The sequence below is a fragment of the Cryptomeria japonica genome, chromosome 11, assembly GCF_030272615.1.
Source record: "Cryptomeria japonica chromosome 11, Sugi_1.0, whole genome shotgun sequence".
Taxonomy (NCBI): domain Eukaryota; kingdom Viridiplantae; phylum Streptophyta; class Pinopsida; order Cupressales; family Cupressaceae; genus Cryptomeria; species Cryptomeria japonica.
The window spans coordinates 275,839,661-275,860,145 of record NC_081415.1 but is presented as its reverse complement, the minus strand read 5'-3'; the positions used below and the strand labels follow the sequence as shown (position 1 = coordinate 275,860,145).

Sequence of the window (20,485 nt, the reverse complement as noted above, 5' to 3'; positions counted from 1 at the left end):
GTCCAAACTTCTAGACATGTTGACTGAATTTTGTCTTTTTTATGATCATTTGTGGGCTGCAAGTCACAAACAAGTGATTCCTCTTTCTTCATTTCTTCAACTGAGTTTTCTTCTTTCAGGTATGTGTTCCTATTGGCTTCAGCTCTTTGCTCTTCTCATTCATTTCAATTTCTCCATCCAACTTGTCTCAAAGACAATACTCCAATTCATCATACTTAAATTCTGTGTCTTTCTTAAGCTCCTCAGGCCTTTTAACCTTACAAGAATCAACTCCCTCTTGACTAGTCACAATTTGACCTTCTTTTGATTCTGATTGAGATTCTGATTCATAATCCATTTCCTCTTTCCTTTTTCTTATGTAGTATCTGTCAAAAGATTTGGTGGCTTTGACATCGTTAGGTTCACTTAAGTATTCATCAAAAACTTTGATTATCTCCTCACTCATGGGTATAATATTTCCTTTCAGACTTAGATATTCTTGGAATATTTGTTATACCATCCAGCAATTTTAGAGGCTGCAATTTCATTGTCCCTTTCTTCCATTCTCGTGATCAACCTTAGTATCCCACAGGCTGGTAGAATTTTGGCTCTGATACCACTGAAATATTCCCAAATAGGGATCATAGGAAAATAACAATATCTTCCTTAGTGCAATGTCGATGGTGCTTGCAAACTAGATATGATTAGGTTTCAAAGCTCAGAGTTCCCATTTCAAACATATAATTAAAAATAACAGAACTATGACAACAAGTTTCAAAATCTCTGTTATCAACACCTTCTCAAAAGCTCACAGAAAACACAACAAGACTTGGCAGAAGTAGAGCAATTCACACATTTGTTGTAGCAGTTCAGATGAAGGATGAATCTGATACAAAATTAAAGTGTGTTTAGAGGCGCTGGACATTAATTTATATATTCAATTCTTGAAAACATAATTCCAACCTATGGTTTATTTTCCTGCGCATAGCAATAAGTATAGCACCCTATGATTTATGTAAAATGATGTTATTATCCCAGGGAGATATTTGCTGAAGACTCAAGCCACAAACTGAATATGATACTCCTGATACAGTCTCTAAATTCCATCCACTTCTGATAAATAGATAGCCATGCACTTTGCCATAAAGCTTTGTGCCAAGGAGAACTGAGTTATGCACCTAAGATGACTCTTTCTTTATTATCGAATTTCAATGAAAATGCCTTTGCTTCTCACTGCCCAAGCCAACGCTGGGACTTACAATACTTAGCCAATTAACTAATGAAGAGACCGATTAATATTTTCCACCAAATAACCATAACCTAATGGGATTCCCTGCATTTCGGATCCAAACAGATATTTGTGACAAAGGTTTTCCACGATTCCTAATGTTCTGACTTCATGCAGCTAAAATAATATTCCGATATCTTGCAAATATAAATCCACTACCTGCCGTCTCTTCAATAAGCCCACAATACTTTTTTTCCTTTGCAAATCGAACAAGCCACCTTAAAATTGAGCCCAATACTCCCAATTCCTTCAAATAATACCATGATCTTTTTTTTTTGATTGGTAATAATACCATGATCTTATACCTTAACCAGTAGATTAAATAAATCGGTCAATCCTTAATAAAGCTAATGCCCAGCTAATGAATAGATGACCACAGATGTTATTCTTTCATCAATGAAATATTCTTTGCCCAAGCTTATGTCCAGGTTAAATGTAATGACCCCAATAATGGATGGCTAAATAAACATCTGACTTCAATAAAATATTATTTACTTGCTGCTACCAATATTGGAATCGAAGTATTCTTAATGGACTCCCACTCTGGAAACTCTAACGGTGTGTACATTAAAACCTCCGCTGGACTTACAATATTCTGAACAACTTTATTTTTCCCAAATAAGATATTGCAACAGCCACAGTACTGTAAATGCCTTGTTTCTGCAAATCTGTCTTCGAAAGAAGACTTCACAAATTTGGCACAGACGTAGACTCTATCACGAATCCACCCCTTCAGAAGAACTAGGTTTTTGTCTAGCTCTTCTGTCAAACTTCTGAAGGTTTTCGTCTCTAGAAATCATCAATTGTTTATCCAATCCAAATCATGCCCTTGCCACAACCCCAAGACCTTCTTATAAAGCCTTCTAGGAAACATCTAGAAGGTTAAGTCAACTGGTGACCTTATAATAATATTTTATTATTTTATAGTTATTTAATTAAATTACTTAATATAAATCATCGTTTGAATATTTTTTTATTTATTTTCTGTTAACTTAATAAAAATCAATTTAATTAATTGTCACCTTAAAATTGGGGACATTACATGAATTCACTTTGATTAAATAGAACTCTGAACATAATTCTACCTCAAAATGAGAACAAACAGTTGTTCTTCAGTATATTTTACTCAAAATAGCAGATTTGGAACCAATGCTTTGCAAAGTACAAGTAAAATGAGACCAACATAAATGAATATAAGACAAATGAGAAACAGCCATGCAGGCACCTATGAATGCCATATTTACCTTAGAAATGAAGGCCATATTTATGGTAGTGTTGTGACCTTTTTCACACATTACCCCATTCAGAATGGGGACCCTCTCCTTTCCTGCTTTGTAGGGTTTTTTGTTAGTGTCCTGTGGCCTTCCGCTTCAGTTTTGCTCAGTTTTGTCAAGTTTTGAACGGTTTGAGTCTTAAGGATTGATAGTCAGTTTTTGCAAACCAAGTGACAACAGAGTCTAGACACCGTCAAGGTGCCTAGAAACACCGAAGGACAAAGAACGCAATTGATTTGAGCGAATTCAGACAACTTTCTATTTTTGGAAAGTTTTTTTTTTTTGCTTTTTCCTATTTTTTAGGAAGTTTCGTTTTTGGCATTTTTAGCTCAATCCCCGAGATGGCTATTTTTAGAAAGTTTTCCCTATTGTTTAGGGATGTTTGCTTTTTTGCTTTTTCAGAGTGGGGACCTAGGGTTTGCACTAGCACCACTGACCTGCATTGATCACAATTGAAAACTTTCATTTTTTGACCCAAAAGCTAAGTTCCTACTTTTTAGGGGTCATGGCACTTCGGATTGGTTTCCTGAGTATGGATTTCAAATATCATGTTAATCTAGCTAAAATTGAAAAAGTTATCAGATTTTGAAGTTTTCCAAGTATTTCCCTAAGTGTGGCTAATCGAGTTTGGTGGTGAATAAATGACAGGAAGTCTCAAAAGTCCGCCCAAGCAATGTGGCATGAAGCTAGTAAAGTCCGCTCTCCATGGTTCTCAAGTTTGATAAGAGTCCGCCCCATGGAGGAGAGACAAAAAGTCCACCCTATGGATGATAGAGATGGTGCAAGGAGGCCAACAAAGTCCACCATCCATGGTTCCTAAAAGGTCTGCCCATGATGGAGACTCACAAAAAGTCCGCCCTACTCTTGATAGCCTTGGAGCATGAGCCAAAGATGTCCGCCCTCCAAAGTCCACCCTGTTGGTTGAAAATTTTGTACACTCGGGGGAAATATACAAAATTGTGGTTTCAACCACAACACACGAGTAAAAACTCTCCTAATTAAGGGAAGGCTCCCCCTATCTAACTAAAACTGAAATAAAAACAAGATGGGACAGCAATCTTCCTTCTTTCTTCAAGAAAGACAATATCCTTTTCTCTTCACAGAAAAGGATAGCGATTGAAAATGAACAACAGTAACTACTTTCAAGTGAAATGAGAGAGAGGAAATGAAGTTTCCTGAAAGCGCAAAGACTTCCGTCACTTCCTTCGGGACGGGACAACAATATCAAGCTCAAAGACTTGACTATTGGAAGTCCTATCTACCCTTTGCTATACTAAATTTTTACAATGAATAAAAGATAACAGCTCAAAGACTGAAATAATCTATTCTTTTAACACAAAGACAAGAATTAATGCAAGTTCAAAGACTTGCTACTATTTCTTATCAAACAGTAATTTTTCCTCAAGAATAGACGCAAGCTCAAAGACTTGCTGCTCCTTCAAGAGAATTTCCTATTTTAATTAATCTTCTCTACTTGCAGCTCAAAGACTTCAAATCAGATTGGACTAAGCTCCTTTAGAAACACTTGGCATAGAAGAAATAAAAGATTCAAACTCAAACATGTAGCTCAAAGACTCAAAACTTGAGTAATCCTTCTTTATTATTCTTCAAAAACTTTCAATCCACATACATAAGCTCAAAGACTTCTTGCTGTAAATTTGGCAGAGTTTTTGCTTGCTTTCCAAAAGATAAAAATTACAATAGACTCCTCCAGTATTTATAGAAGAGGAGCCTTGAGAAAAAGGTGGGAGGATCCTAACTAACTTGAAAGATTCTCTCAACCACCAAGACTCATTCAATAACTAACTGAGACTTCATTAACTAACTAAGAGTTACTCCAACTAACTAAGACTTATTCCAACTACAGTCCTAATCGGACACAACTTGTAGTTGTCTCACATGTAATTACAAAAGTGCAAGTAATGTGTAACTTGCATTTTACAAAAAATACTTTTACATGTAACTTGTCAAAACGAAATTACAAATGCATAACTAAAACTATTCCATGTGTCTAAAGACACGACTCTAACTGCATCATCCTTTGTCTGTGATGATCTTCATATCGCTTCAGGATGCAAGAACTTGAAGTATTCTGGATTGGTAAAGACATCTTGAACCAGAACGGGAACTTGCATCCTTGTCTTCTTGCTTGGGGTAGTACTATCTTTTCAGGAGGGAAAGGGTAGCCTTCCTCTTTTCATGTCATGACCATCTTTATCTTGAAAGCATTTTATGCTCTCAACCATGAATTGTTGTTGTATTTCTTCTTTGTATCATCCTTCATTCTTGAAATTTGCTTGCAAAGTAAGGCCCATGCCTTAATCCATTGATTTGGTAGATCGTGTGTGCAAACCGGACTGACAAGGGAAGGGATAAATTGATGCAAAAATGGGCTCACAAGTGAATTTCGGGTTTTGGAAGCTGCATTACATGTGTGGGAAAAACAAGAGCATTACTTGCAATTGTGGGGAACAAACATGCAACTTCATATGTGTAATGGGTAAACACAAGTTTGCACTTGTAATTGGACCTTTAGAACTCAATTTTCAAGTGTTTTTTGAGTGCTTTTTGGACCAATTTCGGGTTTTGGATGGCTGACCGCGTGTAGACTTTTAAATGGGGAAAATGAATAAAAGTGTGAAATGAGTGGATGAAATGGTATGTACGGATGATGGAAATGAATATGAAAATATTTTGGGAAGATCATCTTCAAGAAAATGAGAAGAACTTTCAACGTGTAATCCGGTTTTAAAAACCCGATTATGAAAGGATAGGTATTTCTCATCTTTGCAACTTGGAATTTCAACAAAAGATGGTTAAATCTTTTATCCGTAAGGGAAGAACAATGATTTTCATCCAACTTGTAATCGGGATTTAAAATCCCGAATACAAGTAAAGAGGGAAAATGGGGAAGAACAATGCAATTCTAAAATTGCTATCAAAGGGGAAAATCCCTATCACAAAAAACCAATTTTTGGGGAAGAACCAACCATTTACAAATTTACAACTAGAAAGGAAAAACAAGAAAACAAGAAAACAAGAAAAATGAAACAAGAAGAAAATAAATCTTACCTTGTTCCAATCTGAAAATGCCTCTCCAAAAGATGATCAATCTTTGAAATAAAGAAGAATATCTCTTAAAAAGAAACTAACCGTATTCCAAAACCCTAGCCACGTTTTTGAAAAAATGCCCAAAACTGAAAAACGTGGCAGCAAATGCATGAGAAATGGCATGGAAAATGGCCAAGACTCTTTCTAACCTCAATACCTTAGCATACCAAGCCAAAACGATTCATAACATTGCTGATTCGTGGCATTTTTAATGAAGAAAAACGTGGTTTTTTAGCAAAAATGTGTTTGCTGTTATAAACCTAAAAACCAGCAAACTTAACCTCCATGTGGCATGAAAGGTGTCTAAAAATGCATAAAAATAGGGAGGAATCCAAAACGCCTTCTATCTCCCAAGAAATCTCCACAAAATTTTGCTAAAAATCCTCAAAAACATGTTTTTCCTTGCAATTCGGGTTTTTTGGAACAAATAGCAAGTTTAAAATGTATGAAACAATGAAAATCAGGTTTTTTGGAGGATATGACAAGTTTAAAATTTCACTTTTTCAACATGTTAGGCAAAATCGGGATTTTTTGGCCAAATAGCAAGTTTAAAATGTCAAAAATGCACTTTATGAGCAAAATCGGGTTTTTTGGACCAAAGTGCAAGTTTTAAATTGTCACTTTTTCACTTACAAGGCAAAATCGGGATTTTTAAGACAAATAGCAAGTTTAAAATTCACTTTTTCACTTACCAAGCCAAAATCGGGATTTTTGGACAAATGACAAGTTTAAAAATTGTCAAAAATGCACTTGCAAGGCAAAATCGGGTTTTTTGGAGCAAACTGCAAGTTTTAAATACTTGTAAATGGGAAATAAAATCCCTACAACAAGTTATACTTGCTTGCACATATGTAATGGGGATTTAAAATCCCTATTACATGCAAAAACTATTAAAGTAGGGGTTTTTTGACCAAACTGAAATCCCCATTACATGCAAAAACCATTAAAGTAGGGGTTTTTTGACCAAACTGCAAGTTTACTTGCACATATGTAATGGGGATTTAAAATCCCTATTACATGTGAAAACCATTAAAGTAGGGGTTTTTTGACCAAACTGCAAGTTTACTTGCAGTTGAGCCAAAAAATCCCTATTTTAACTAAAAATGACCAAAAAACGATAAAAAATATAAAAACAACAAAGGGGAAATTTAAAACTAATTACAAGTAACATCTTTTAAATAAAAGTGCACATGTAATAAGTCAAAAATTCCCCTACAAAAACCAAAACAATGAATATCATTAAAACTTGCAATTTGAAGAAAATTCTCCACCTGCAGTCGGGATTTTAAAACCCGAAATTGAAGGAAAGACATAGCAAACGAACCCAGAATTTGACGAAATTCGAAACGTAGTTTGAGGATGGACTGAGGATTAAGCCAGTCCAAGGATTAGTCGAAATTCTGCCTCGAGAAGCATGCCATAGAGTAAATTTTTTCATTTTTCCACAAAAATTTCATGTAATGGTCCCTCATTTTTGAAAACAAAAATGAGGACAACACACCCAAGGTGAAGTAGAAAGTGCATAAGTCTTAAAGTCCGCCCATGATGAAAAGGAGACTCAAAAAAGTCCGCCCTAGGAGGAAGACATATGAAGTGCATTGAAAGAAAGTTCACCTAAGGGTCCGCCCAAGGAAGTCCGCCCTTACCTTGCATTGAAGGAGACTCAAAAAGTCTGCCTAAGGAGATGCAAAGTGGTGTGTGGACATCAACAAAGTCCGCCCTCCAAGGTTTCCAAGACCTTCTCAAAGTTCGCCCAAGCAACTCCGCCCATGAAGGAGGTCCAAGGAGGCAAGGAAGTCCGCCCAAGGTGATGAGAAAGGATGCCTAAGTATGAAAAAGTCCGCCTTGACAGAATTGAAGGAAGTTTCTAAGTGTTTAGAGGGAGCAAAAAGTCCACCCTCCTAAGATCATGCATCAACAAAGTCCGCCTTGCAATGAAAGGTTAAGGTTTTCAACTTTTCAAGTTCCACAACGTCCGCCTTGCAATGAAAGGTTAAGGTTTTCAACTTTTCAAGTTCCACAACGTCCGCCTTGCAATGAAAGGTTAAGGTTTCCAAGACCTTTTCAAAGTCCGCCTTGCAATGAAAGGTTAAGGTTTTCAAGTTCCACAAAGTCCGCCCAAGGTGAGGTATAGATGTAATCAACCTCTCCAAAGTCTGCCTTAGATAGAAAGATTTTGAAGATGATAAAGTCCACCCTAGGTGGAAGACATATGAGGTGCACAAGATGATAAAGTCCGCCCTAGGAAATGGTTGCAAAGTGCACAAGGCAAGTAAAGTACGCCTTAAGTCATTAATGATGAGACAAACTCAATAAAGTCTGTCTTGCTCATAATGGAGGTCAAAATAAGTCAAAGGTTGCTGACTAAGTTAAAAAATAAAATATTCTGAGTGATGTCAGTAAGATCTTGGAGAATTCGAACTTAGAATTGAAAATAGAAAGTTTTTTGTGCAATGAATCTTGCAGATCAAGTTCGAATATGAGCTAGAAAATCAAATTAGAAACTTACATTTGTGAGAGATTCGAACTAGATGAGGATGACATTGCAACTCAAAATTAAATTAGAAACTTTCTCCACGAGTATCTAAGACTGAAATCGAATTGGAAACATAAATTGGAAGAGGATCTGCATGTTTCTAATTATGAAACCCAACCTCAATACAAATAAGACATCCTTTCCTTCATTTTTACACACAAGAGTTCGAATTCCAAGATGTTGAGAGCATTTTTTTCTAAGAGGTATTCTTACAGGTTGAGGGAGATTCAAAGATTTTTTTGTAGGTTTTTGAGTTTTACTATCATTTCAAACCATAGCATTCTCAGGTTTTGGGAGTTAAACCAGCTGATAGGAGGCAGATTCATCACGTTTTCTGAGTTTTCATCAAGTTCCTTCTATCTTCTTGTCTTTTTCTTCTCATTATATCAAAGGTGAAGTTGGTTTTGAAGGCAGATTTGTTAGATTTTCTGAGTTTTCTAATTTCGTTAGAGGTGATTTTAACAGATTTGTCCAAAATTTCAATAAGAAAGATCAAGTTGGACTGAATATTCATACCTTCTTTCTTATTTCCCACCTTTCAAAGCAAGTTTGGATGAGATGATGTTATTGCAGACCTGGTTTTTGGATTAAAATCAGAATTTAGAGTATGGAGTTTTATTATCATTTTCAAAATTCCTACAAGTGAAAACTCCATTTTAATGTAAGTATGAAAAATGAAGTAAACAACTTCAACCACTTAGTCATTCAAAACCTCAAATTTTAAATTGAAATTCTGATTTCTAACTTAGGCTTCATATGTTTTCGCAGATTTCAGTCACGATGAAGTTTCAAGTAGACAAGGATGCTCCTCCCGAATCAAGGATGAACTCGAAGTGGAAGAATATCAGTGATACCAACCTCAGACATATCAATCTGAGGGAGTTTGGCTTGGACAACCTTGTGCATACTGTGACCGCGCGTAAGATGATGAAGAGTGGCATCGTACATGCTGCTGACTTTCTCCCTACTATGTAGTGCATGGAGTTGGTAGTTGAGTGTGCTAGGCACTATAACCTTGACAGTAAAGATGTTATAGCACCAAGCGGAAGAGTGTTGGCTAATATCAGTGATGTAGCCATACGGGAAGCATTTAGAATCCTAGAATATCATAATACTGTATATGTGACCAAGGATGAGGCCAATCAAATGTATCAAGACCACATGGAGGAGTACGAGGCCACCATCAATCATTCATGGCTGGACAAACCAAGAAAGGGGGCCTCTAAGCTATCAAAGAAGAACTTGGTGAGGGCATATTTTAAAGAAGATATTGGAGACATGATTGTCCTTTTAAACCGAATAATGGGTAATCCCCAAGGCACTCCATTTGATCCTTGTATGTATTACTTCATTAATGAGATAATGAATGGAGTCAAGATGATTGACTGAGCTCAAATAATAAGTAACAACTTGGACAACCAACTGAAAATTTTTGGAGGGAGATAAAATCTTCTACATGAGTTCATATTTGTTCTATTCCCTTGCTAGAACTTACACATACAGAGGCCTCACCTGCAGAGGAGAGGTGGGAAACAAGGAGAATCAATTTCCTGTTTGCGATTGTTACCCCCAGCTGCATATGGAAGAAAAATTACATTTCAAGAAGGTGAATGATGCATCTGATGCATATCACGCGAACACTACAAGTTGGATTACATCAGAGACTCTCTCAAGAGTCAAAAGACCTCATAAGTAGATTCGGGTATTGGTATATGCAATACCCAAAATTCACCTATATCAGAATTCGGGGATTTTTTTGGATCTCCCTACAAGCTCCCAATTTATCCCACCTGCTGAGTTGTGCTGCTAGAAGTTGTGAGGCAACTGGAGAGCTTCATGATGGTTCAGAGAGAGACGCAAAAGGAGGCATGAACATCTTCTCTCACTATTGGAAATGAATTGGAGAGGTGTCCATCAGCACAAGTTGCTGCCACTGCTGAAAAAGAGCCGGCATGGTACCCCTTCTACCAATACAAGGCAAGAAGGAACTTTGATCCGTTCTGTAAGATGAAAAGGGTAGAAGGAATTGTATTTGAACACGTAACTGATTTAGAGGATTATTGGGCTAATGCAGCCGATAGTTTCGAAATCAGAAGAAGATTTTGGTCAAGAATTCCCCTAGGCATGGTAAGAGCAACAAAAGTATTCAGGGTCGCTGATCAAGTGGAAGACAATCCTGAACTTGAACAACCGGGTTTTGAGAAGATAAGAAATGAGCCACTTGCCTTGATTGATTGGGCAGAAGGGGAAAGATCGGATTTGGCAGACCTTATGAAGACAGTGGTCGAATACTCTAAGTGGTGGACATCTGAGAAGACAAAGCAGCTAAAGTCCAAAGGTGTTGCCTTGACTTATGATTTGATGGGAATGGATGACTCTATGTCTTCCAACCATGGTATCTCTTCAGGGAATGCTCAGAACCCAGAAAGTGTTGGGTCCCAGAAGAGAAAGAACTTGCTGAAAATTCTGGAAAGGCCAAGGGAAAGAAAATTATTGGGGAAAGGCACAAATCAAATGAAGGTCATTTGACCTTGAGTGTCGCATTTGCTGTGCCTGACCAGAATACAATTGAAGAACATGAGATGGACACAGATATGGAGGATAATGAAGTAAGAGTGCCTTCTCCTTAGGTTGAAGAGATAATGAGAGAGGGTGTCCAAAATCCAGCCAAGGAACAAGTTGAGCCTCCAACGGTTTTTCTTGATGGTATAGTTACTGGCCTAGGAGAAATAGATGGTGGATTTGATAAAAATACTAAGGGGCAATCAACCATTCCTGATTGGTTGAGAGAAAGGATAAGGGCTAAGGTTCCTAATGAGACCCACTCAGAAGAGAATATTGTAGCAATTTTGGCGAAGGTGAAAGAACCAGTTGTGATTAAACCACCTAAGCCAGCTAGAAAATTCTCTTTGATTCAAAGGGATAGTGCAAGGTTCAGAACGGTTTAGATAGTTGTAGCGAAGGAAGGAAAGACCAAGAGTGATGTTGCTCCAGAAGATTATAAGATCACTACAGTAGACTTGGGTAAGCCTACTCAAGCTCAAGAGATCCAATATTTTGATGATTCTTGCAACGCCCTCAAGGCAAGACTAGCCAAGGAAAAGGAGAAAAGAATTAAGGTTGAGGAAGAGAATCAACAATGGAGAAAATATGTTTTTTTACCCTCTCGGGTGAATAACTTAAAGTACACAGATAAAGCACGTAATGTAGAATAATAATGCCATAGATATCAGATCAAATATAAGAGATGTTATTCCATTCATAATTGTGTCTCACAAGTTACATTCGGAAGTATATAAAGGTACCGAGGGGGTGCGAGTGCCAACCGTCGCACCGTAACTACCATCCCTCGGTTACCGACTGACAAAGACAATTACAACTTAATTAACTAGTTTTATTCGTGTACAATATTGCCGCCAACATCATTCCCCCCCAAAGAAAAGTCGTCTCTAGGTGACTTACAACAAAATGGAGAATACATGGGGACTACAAAACCCAAAATGAAAAACTAAGGGGGTGCAGAGGGCGTCCCTGATGAAGAAGGCACCGGTGGTGGTGTGGTAGCGGACGCCAATCGCCCACGGAGTTCGTACACTTGCTCCGTCCTCCTCTTTAGGTCCCGCTCCGCCACCATCTGCCGCTCCATGGCAGTCTTTACCATATAGGCTGCCTCCAACACCTCCTTATCCTTCTTGTCCACACTCTCCAATGCATTGACCAATCGAGTCTCCAACAGCTCTCTGGATGCCCTTTCCTCTTCCAACTGTATCAGCAAGGCAGACTTCTCTGCTACTAAAGTGTCCATTGCTGTCTGAGTCTACGCTACGGTGGCCTCTAGCTCCCGAAACCTGGTAGTCAGCTCTTCCCGAGTTGTCACTGCTGCTACTCGCAAGGCCTCAACTGTGGTTGCTGTCTGTTGTGTCCTCCAAAGCTCAAGATAATATTCGCGGAAGGCCTGCTCCACCTCTCTAACCAACGACTGCATTCGGGTCTCGCCAACCCCCTTAGTGAGGCTCCAAGCCTCCAGCATCGCTTGGTTCTCTATCTCAGGCCACCCGACACACTCAAAACACCTCTCAAACTCCTCTCTGCATCTGGTGTGGGCAAAGGTCAACAACCCCTCGATCCGCTCAACCATGGCGGCATCCGCTTGGAGTGTGGCAGATGACACAAGCCGCTGTGCTCTCAGAGTCATCTCGCCAATGAACTGCTCCAACTCTCCTGTACCGTGCTATACTCCCACAGGCACCCCTCCTCTCTGTACGGATTGGTTACTACAACCGCAGGGGGTGACGCAACCCTCTGAAGTGCCCTACTACTCGGCGAGCTCCCCTCCTGGAGATCAATAATATCCAAGGGATGCATGGCCCTGTCTGGAGATAGAGCGGCCTCTCCCACTAGTGCCATGGGCGTGAGCTGGTAACGGCTCAACCACGCACTGAGGTCATCATGGAGAGCGTCTGCTTCCATCATTGCCTCTTGCATATAGCCTGGCAAACCTGGCACATCCTGTCCTGGCACATCGTGCACCATGGAAGCCTCTGCACTCGCCAAGGTCTCCACCCGCGGTGGTGTACAATATTGCCGCCAACAATGTTCTCCCTCTAACTAAGCCACGTAACCATGAGATACCAGTTACCCCTTCGCAGCCTCTTACGTAGGAGTCAATGAAAGATTATGAGGACATGAAGGGCACATTCGGGCAAGTTAAGGAATGGACCTTAGATGCTTTGACACGGCTTGACATACTTGTGGAAAATTTGGTATTAGCACATGAGTCGGCTTCTTCATCGGTCAGCAAAATTTAGGACTTGGCTGCAAATTAGGAGGATATTGAAGAAATCCAAGATGAAATACTTCCACAATTGAGGATTATCTGAGGTCTGTCAAAGCAAGACTTGATAGATGTAGGTGTCATCCAGGCTGGGGATAAGTATGATTTTAACACTTGGTATTGTGCTTTGGTCACCAGGATTGAGGTCCTAAAGAAATTTGAGACTAAGTGTTTCTGGAGATAGAGCGGCCTCTCCCACCGGTGCCATGGGCGTGAGTTGGCAACGGCTCAACCACGCACTGAGGTCATCATGGAGAGCATCTGCTTCCATCATTGCCTCCTGCATATAGCCTGGCAAACCTGGCACATCCTGTCCTGGCACATCGTGCACCATGGAAGCCTCTGCACTTGCCAAGGTCTCCACCCACGGTGGTGTACAATATTGCCGCCAACAATGTTCTCCATCTAACTAAGCCACTAAACCATGAGATACCAATTACCCCTCCGCAGCCTCTTATGCAAGAGTCGATGAAAGTATATGAGGACATGAAGGGCACATTCGGGCAAGTTAAGGAATGGACCTCAGATGCTTCGACACGGCTTGACATACTTGTGGAAAATTTGGTATTAGCACATGAGTCGGCTTCTTCATTGGTTAGCAAAATTTAGGACTTGGCTGCAAACTAGGAGGATATTGAAGAAATCCAAGATGAAATACTTCCACAATTGAGGATTATCCGAGGTCTGTCAAAGCAAGATTTGATAGATGTAGGTGTCATCCAGGCTGGGGATAAGTATGATTTTAACACTTGGTATTGTGCTTTGGTCACCAGGATTGAGGTCCTAAAGAAATTTGAGACTAAGTGTTTTGAGATTGAGAAGAATGTTAGAGAAATTTGAAGTAAAGTGTTTCATGTGGCATCAAAAATTTGGCAAAGAGAGGGCATGCAAGAAAAACACCTGCAGGCAGAGAACCTGAGAGCCAAAATTCAATCGAGCTTTTTCAAAGTCTCGGGGATGATTTATAAAGGGGATCTCTCAAGAATTGCGAGTTTTCTCTTCATTGACGAAAACTTTCTTGCCCAGGCAGTTGAGTGGGAGTGCATCTTCGCCACGTGTACTGATGATGTGGACATCGTCGACTTCCAGATTAGTAACTTGCCAAGTGTCACTATGGAAGAGGTTGACTCATTGTGTCCAGATACATTGTGTTGAGACATGGATCAGCTAGGACTCGAACCTAGGACCTTCCATATGCTGCTGGAGTGCTCTACCACTGAGCTACTAGCCCCTCTTGGACCAGTCCATCGTCGGTCCGGGTGTGGCTTATTTCCAACACCAACACCCCCCCTTAAGCCACACCTCTCGTGTGCTTGGGGCTCCTAGCTTGGACTTGGCTTTGATACCATGTTGAGACATGGACTAGGTAGGACTCGAAGCTAGGACCTTCCATACGCTGCTGGAGTGCTCTACCACTGAGCTACTGGCCCCTCTTGGACCAGTCCATCGTCGGTCCAAGTGTGACTTATTTCCAACACCAACTCATTGAATCTACAAAAAGGGAAACTGGACACTTACCTCAGTGATAATAGCAGCTGTGCCACATGTCACTCTTTTGTTTGTCTGAACTAATAGAGTTTTGAGAAACCCTAATTAGGGTTTGTAGCTTCCAATCTGGGCCCTTGATCACTGTTTGATCTCGACCATTCATTATTTTCTGAAAAACTATATAAAGCTAGCTCCTCTCATTTGGAGAGTGTGAGGTTTTTGATATATTGTTGCGTGAAGGTCATTTTTCAAATAATACATTGCATGTGCGCTTTCTCTTAAAGGCTTTGTAATCTTTGTTATTTGAGTGATTAGCATGGTTTCAATTTCCTCAACACATTAATTAGAAGTTAATTTAGATTTGCTTTCAAAGTTGTTAGAGTTGAATGAAGGATTTGATAAGTATTAATTAACAATGTATCTCTACTCATACTTTTGGTGAATGGATGATTTCCATTTCACTGTGCAAAGTTAGTCTGAGCCTATCCCCTATGCATGCCAAAACTTCGATCATAAGCACAACCCATTGAAGATTGCACCCACTTTGTGTAGTTGTCCTTAGTGTGGCGAAGCAAAGTGCAGTTTCCCGAGAACACCCAGTTAATACCGTCTCCAAAATTTGTAGGTTTAGATCAGCTTTCTTAAACCCTATCCCCTTTTTCCCTTTTTGAAAGTCTAAATCCCGGAAAATCCAAAAAAAGAGAGCCTAAAATTGATAAATTTATCTAAGTCCAGAAGCTTGAAAGACATTCGTAAACGTAAGCCCCCCTTGAGATTTTCAGCATACACTACCCAAGTAGCTATCCCACTAAAGTCGCTTGTTCGCACATATAGACCTTGGAATCAGCAGTGGTTTTTCAGAAGAGGATAGATACCTTTGGGTATCTTATTCTAATGTTTGGTAGATGATAAAACCTACACCAGCAGGTAGAAACCAGAGTAAGCTATGAATCCAATGTTGAAGGAGCTTTGCATTCTTGCTAGTCTTTTTGTTCTGTTTCAGGCCTACAATGTAGAGAGAGATGACTCCTATTTTGGGGCACAAAATCATAGTGGCAATACAATCACCCTATTGGTGTTATGTGCTCTTTGTTGCTACTGAAACACTCACTACAACGTCCGGCTGCATACAAACACAAGCTCCAATTGCCCAAATCCATCTATTTATGCTTTTATTGAATGTCCTTTTGTGCTCTAAGGGCACCCTAAGGTCTCTGGAATGAAGAGGCACCAAGTAGATGATGTGACAATCTTCTTTTTCAAGTTTGCAAGGCCAATAGTTATTTTCTATTTTGGGGCACAAAACCATAGTGGCAATAAATCACCCTACTTGTGTTATGTGCTCTTTGTTGTTACTGAAACACTCACTACAACATCCTGCTACACACATGCAGAGTTCGGACTATCCAAACTCATCTATTTATGCTTGAACTGAATGTCCTTTTGTGCTCTAAGGGCACCCTAAGGTCTCTGGGAATGAAGACAACTAGACGAGGTTGCAATTTTCTATTTCAAGTTTGGAAGGCCAATAGTCATGTTTCTTGATGTAAAGCCTTGGAGCCACTATGTTTTAATTATACTTTTTAAAAATTATTGAACACAACATGGATCAAGAGGTTGGCTATTCTTGAATTGGATCAAATACATCTCCCATTTTGGTTTAGGACAGCTGTTCATCTTTGGTTAAAACTAAACTACTTGAGAATACATATTTGTAATCTTCTGTCAAATGAATACGTATTTGTAATCTTCTGTCAAACTACTTAAGAACAAGATTTTGGATCCAATGTTTCCCTAAAAAGGTATATGATAAAATATATCTGTATTACTCAATGTTGTTATTTTTGTATCCTATAATCTATGAAAATAACAGTGTAATACAGAAATACTTAATCAAACCTTAAGATTATCAGTTTGCTCTTCAATTTCATAGGAATTTTTAATGTGGAATATAAATTTCTATGGTCCTAATAGACAATGATAAGGGCTGCAACAAAATCCTGAATTTGATTACAATATCTTTTGGGCTATATGATTTTTTCTGTGGGAGCCCTTACAATTGATTTACAATATAATTTGTATACTCCAACAAGGACAGGAAAATGTAGAGAGGAAATTGTTTGGAGAATAAGATGGTATTTCCATCTGACTGAAGTTTGGTATGCATGACTGAAAGAAGCACATCAGGATGGATGGTTTTCTTTAAAAGCTGCAAGTGCATAGGCAATTCTGGGAATGACATCCTGACAAGTTAACTGTAAGATTGCATCTTGAATTTACTAGTGAAATGAAGGATTCACATGATGGAGCTATATTTTCTTTATTTTAAAAGCAAATTTTATTTTTGATATCTTTGTTGTTTTTGATGCTTGATTCCTTTTGCTTGCAATTGGCACCTAAACAATGTTTCTCTCTGTTTGAACATGGCTGTAGTTGTGTTCTTTCAAATATTTCTCGTTGTGGTGAAGTTTTGTTCTTGGGCTTTTTAAGAATGCGATGAATCACAATATCTCCTATGTTTTGGAGAATCACAATTGGTATCTAGTTTTAAATCTTTTTTATGGCAAATTGTTTTAATGCAGCTTCTTGAGTGTTGGACTAATTTACTGAATATATAATTTATCTTTTGCAGCTTCTCCAGGCATAGATTTATTGAAAAGAGGTGATTCATCATGCTCATTGCATGCTACATACATGCTTTCAAAGAATCCATTGTTAGTCTGTACTAGGCCACTTCATGCTGTTGATAAGCAGTGTTCTTTTCTGGCTTTTGCATTGCAAAGTGACAAAAGGCAAACTGAAAATCATAGAGTGCGGGCAAAGGCGCAAGAAGATGACGACATGGAGGATGATTGGGAAGATCTACAGACAGAGTTTCTGAGAATCTTTCCAGATGTCTCCAATGGGAGACCAAAGGCACAAGAGAAAATGTATCACAAACATATCAAAACTGATGCAACTAGTGCAAGTGAAGTAGCCTCTTTTTCCTTGAAATCAGATTCAAAGCCTAAAGAAGATATTCGTGATAAAAATAAAAGGAAATTGGCACTTGATAAAGTTCTGAAAATATTACGAAAGTACGGATCCAAAAGTTCTGCAGCTCCTAGTAGAGATGTATTCTCGACAGTACAATCTTCAAATAATAAGCCACCTAATAAAACATCTTATGCACAATCTTCAAATGGTAAGCCACCTTATAAGACATCTCATGCACAATCTTTAAATGATAATTCACCTTACAGGACATCTTATGCACAATATGTGGCAACAAATAGAGATTCAAAGCCCAAAGATCCCACTCACGCAAAAGATAAGAGTGCAGTTGATTCTGTATTGGAAGTCCTGCAGAAGTCTCCACCACGAGAACACATAGAGAAGACTAGTTCTCCCATTACTGCACCAGTAGTCAGGCAGCAGGAACAGATAGCCTCTGTAAGTTTCCAGCCAGAAAACAGTGGATTTGCAGATGATTCTCTTAATGTAGGACATGATGATGAGAAGCAAATCAAATCAGTTGTGCAACATGCTGCTTCAGATGTGCCCGAAACTTCAAGTATTAGCGCTGTGAAGGTGGGAGAGAGCAAATCTCTTATGAATGACAATGCATTACAACTTGACTCATCACTTGTTCAACAGGTGGATCTAAGGACTCTGAAATTATCGGACTTGAAGATAATTGCTAAATCTCATGGGTTGAAAGGATTTTCAAGATTAAAAAAGGATGAGCTTTTGGAACTATTAAAGAATTTACAAATTAAAAAAGTTACAAATTGATGATATCTCTATGTACAAATAAGTCAGCAGTGTGGGAGAGGAAGCCTTTTATAAATAGTATTGCAGTGCAACTTTCCTATTTGCTGATTAAATGAATGCGATCCAAGTACACTCAGATCGTTGGATGTGAAAATTATTGTGAAGTCTTGTGGGTTGAAGAAGTTTTATGAAGGGAAAAGGCTGAACTTTTGGAATTACTATAGACAGGCACAAATTGATTTATTGCCATGTACAAATAAGTCAACAACTTTGGTTACATGCATTACAACATATGACTGAGCTCCAGATCTGATTATCTTGAGGATTTTCCCCTCTATGATAAAATTGCAGTTGTTTCAAAATGTTCTTCAAATTTGTATTTGTTTCCTATTTGTGATAGTTTGATGCTGTGTGTTGTCTATAGTTTTTCCTAGGATATTCATAAACTATTAGGCCAACAAAGAGTTTAAAATAGGTTTCTTTTGAATGAGAGTCCTTAAAAATTGTGTTGATTAGATTCGTGATTCCTATGAACCATTGTCTAGATCTGATAATCTTGTGAGTTTTTCTGATAAAATCATCTGTTCTGTGTCAAAATGTTTTTCAATTTTGTATTTGTTTACTATCAATAAAATGTCAGTCTGATGATGTGAATTATTATTATTGATTAAATATTAGGCCATCAGAGAATTTAATGGATTCCTTTTAATTGGGGAGGCTAAAATAATAACACATTTATGAAAACTATGATTTCTATGAAAGTGTCCACTGTTGGCGAATTTTCAGAACTGTTAATGCTTTCTTGATGCACTTTTTTCCAGTCTAGTGAAGAAAAATTTCTATTGATAACAAACTTCTTATAGGGTGTGCTAATTGTTTCATCCATAGAAGCATAAATCTTTAATTGACCCTAAACCTAAACCCTAAACCTAACCCCTAGTTCGATATTTTGCCATTTTTTTCCTGATTTTATCCTGATAAGTTGGAAATATCTTTTACCTTTTGGTTTTCATCCATGAAATGAAAGTGTTAAGAATATAAATCTTGTCAGTAGTTTATTTACCATTTCTAGGCTAGAGCAATTATAGTCAATGGAAAATAGAGGCTGTACATTTGCAACTAGAGCATAGCTCCTATTTTTGTGGGGATAACCGACAAGTCTAACTATCCAAACATATCACACAAGATATTCACAAACTTGTAGCAATATGAGTTGCACAAAATTTGTGTATCTAACGTCCATCTTCATTTATGTGTCCAGCTAAGGAGATAATAATTTAAATACAATCGATTGCAATAATTAGGAATCACAAAATCTAATCTGATCAGATTTTAACTCCTTCAGCTTCCTTGGCCATGCTAGACTTGGATTGCAGAATGTGGACCTTGTCAATGGCGTTGCTTTGTTTTGTAGTTCTTATGGACCTTGACACATCAATTATGGAAAACATGCTATTATTCATAGGAGGTGCAAAGTTTGCAGTGATATTTGCAGTAGATGTAAACTTCACAAATTACTAGACCAGGTGCTTTGTTTACTCCTGAAGGGAACTAGTTTATATTACACAGTAAACAGTAAAAAGCATTCACATCATACAGTAACATAAGACCATAAACATCAGAACATGGCCAAAAAGATGTATCTTTTATTCTAGAATGTAATTTGTACAATCAATAATAATGGTTTCCAAGACAACCATGAAGTACATATAGTACCTGGTGGTTGGTTAAGATGACCAACCGTCGACAACTACCAACTACTTAAAAAATGTCATTACATCACCAATTATTATTTAACACAACATTATTTATTTACTATGGTAAAAGCTGTCGATTACGTTAGCCGCCGCCCCCCCCCCCCCACAAAAAAGAAGTCTTCCAGATGGCGAAAAAACAAAATTGGATCTATGTACAATAACAACAATTTATTGAGGAGTAGGGTGAGAGGATGTCCCTAGACCAGTAGAGGACTTTGGAATGGATGTATCCTTGGAGGTGGAGAGCCTCTCGCGAAGGCACTGCATTTTCTCCATACAGAGCTTTATATCACATTTTGGCACCAACTCATTCTTGTGACCTCTTCACCAATTGCATTGCCTCCATAAAGTTCTTGGATTTCTCCAACTCTCGGGCCATGATTTTCTATTGCTCCAATTTTGGAAACCTAACATCCTTCCCAACCAAGACAGTCTGTTGTTGTGGTAGGTGTGGCGGCTGGCACC

At 38.5% G+C, this 20,485-nt stretch overlaps 1 protein-coding gene across 1 annotated transcript in view; it reads left to right on the top strand.

Moving 5' to 3' along the window:
- Positions 1-18,642, top strand: part of LOC131068565 (SAP-like protein BP-73) — a 56,193-nt gene extending 37,551 nt beyond the window's left edge. Inside the window, exon 2 of the mRNA XM_058003789.2 lies at positions 17,143-18,642. Within this exon, the coding sequence (XP_057859772.2) occupies positions 17,143-18,284 (1,142 nt within the window). The 3' untranslated portion in view covers positions 18,285-18,642. The remainder of the gene's footprint in view (positions 1-17,142) is intronic.
- The last annotated feature ends 1,843 nt before the right edge of the window (positions 18,643-20,485 follow it).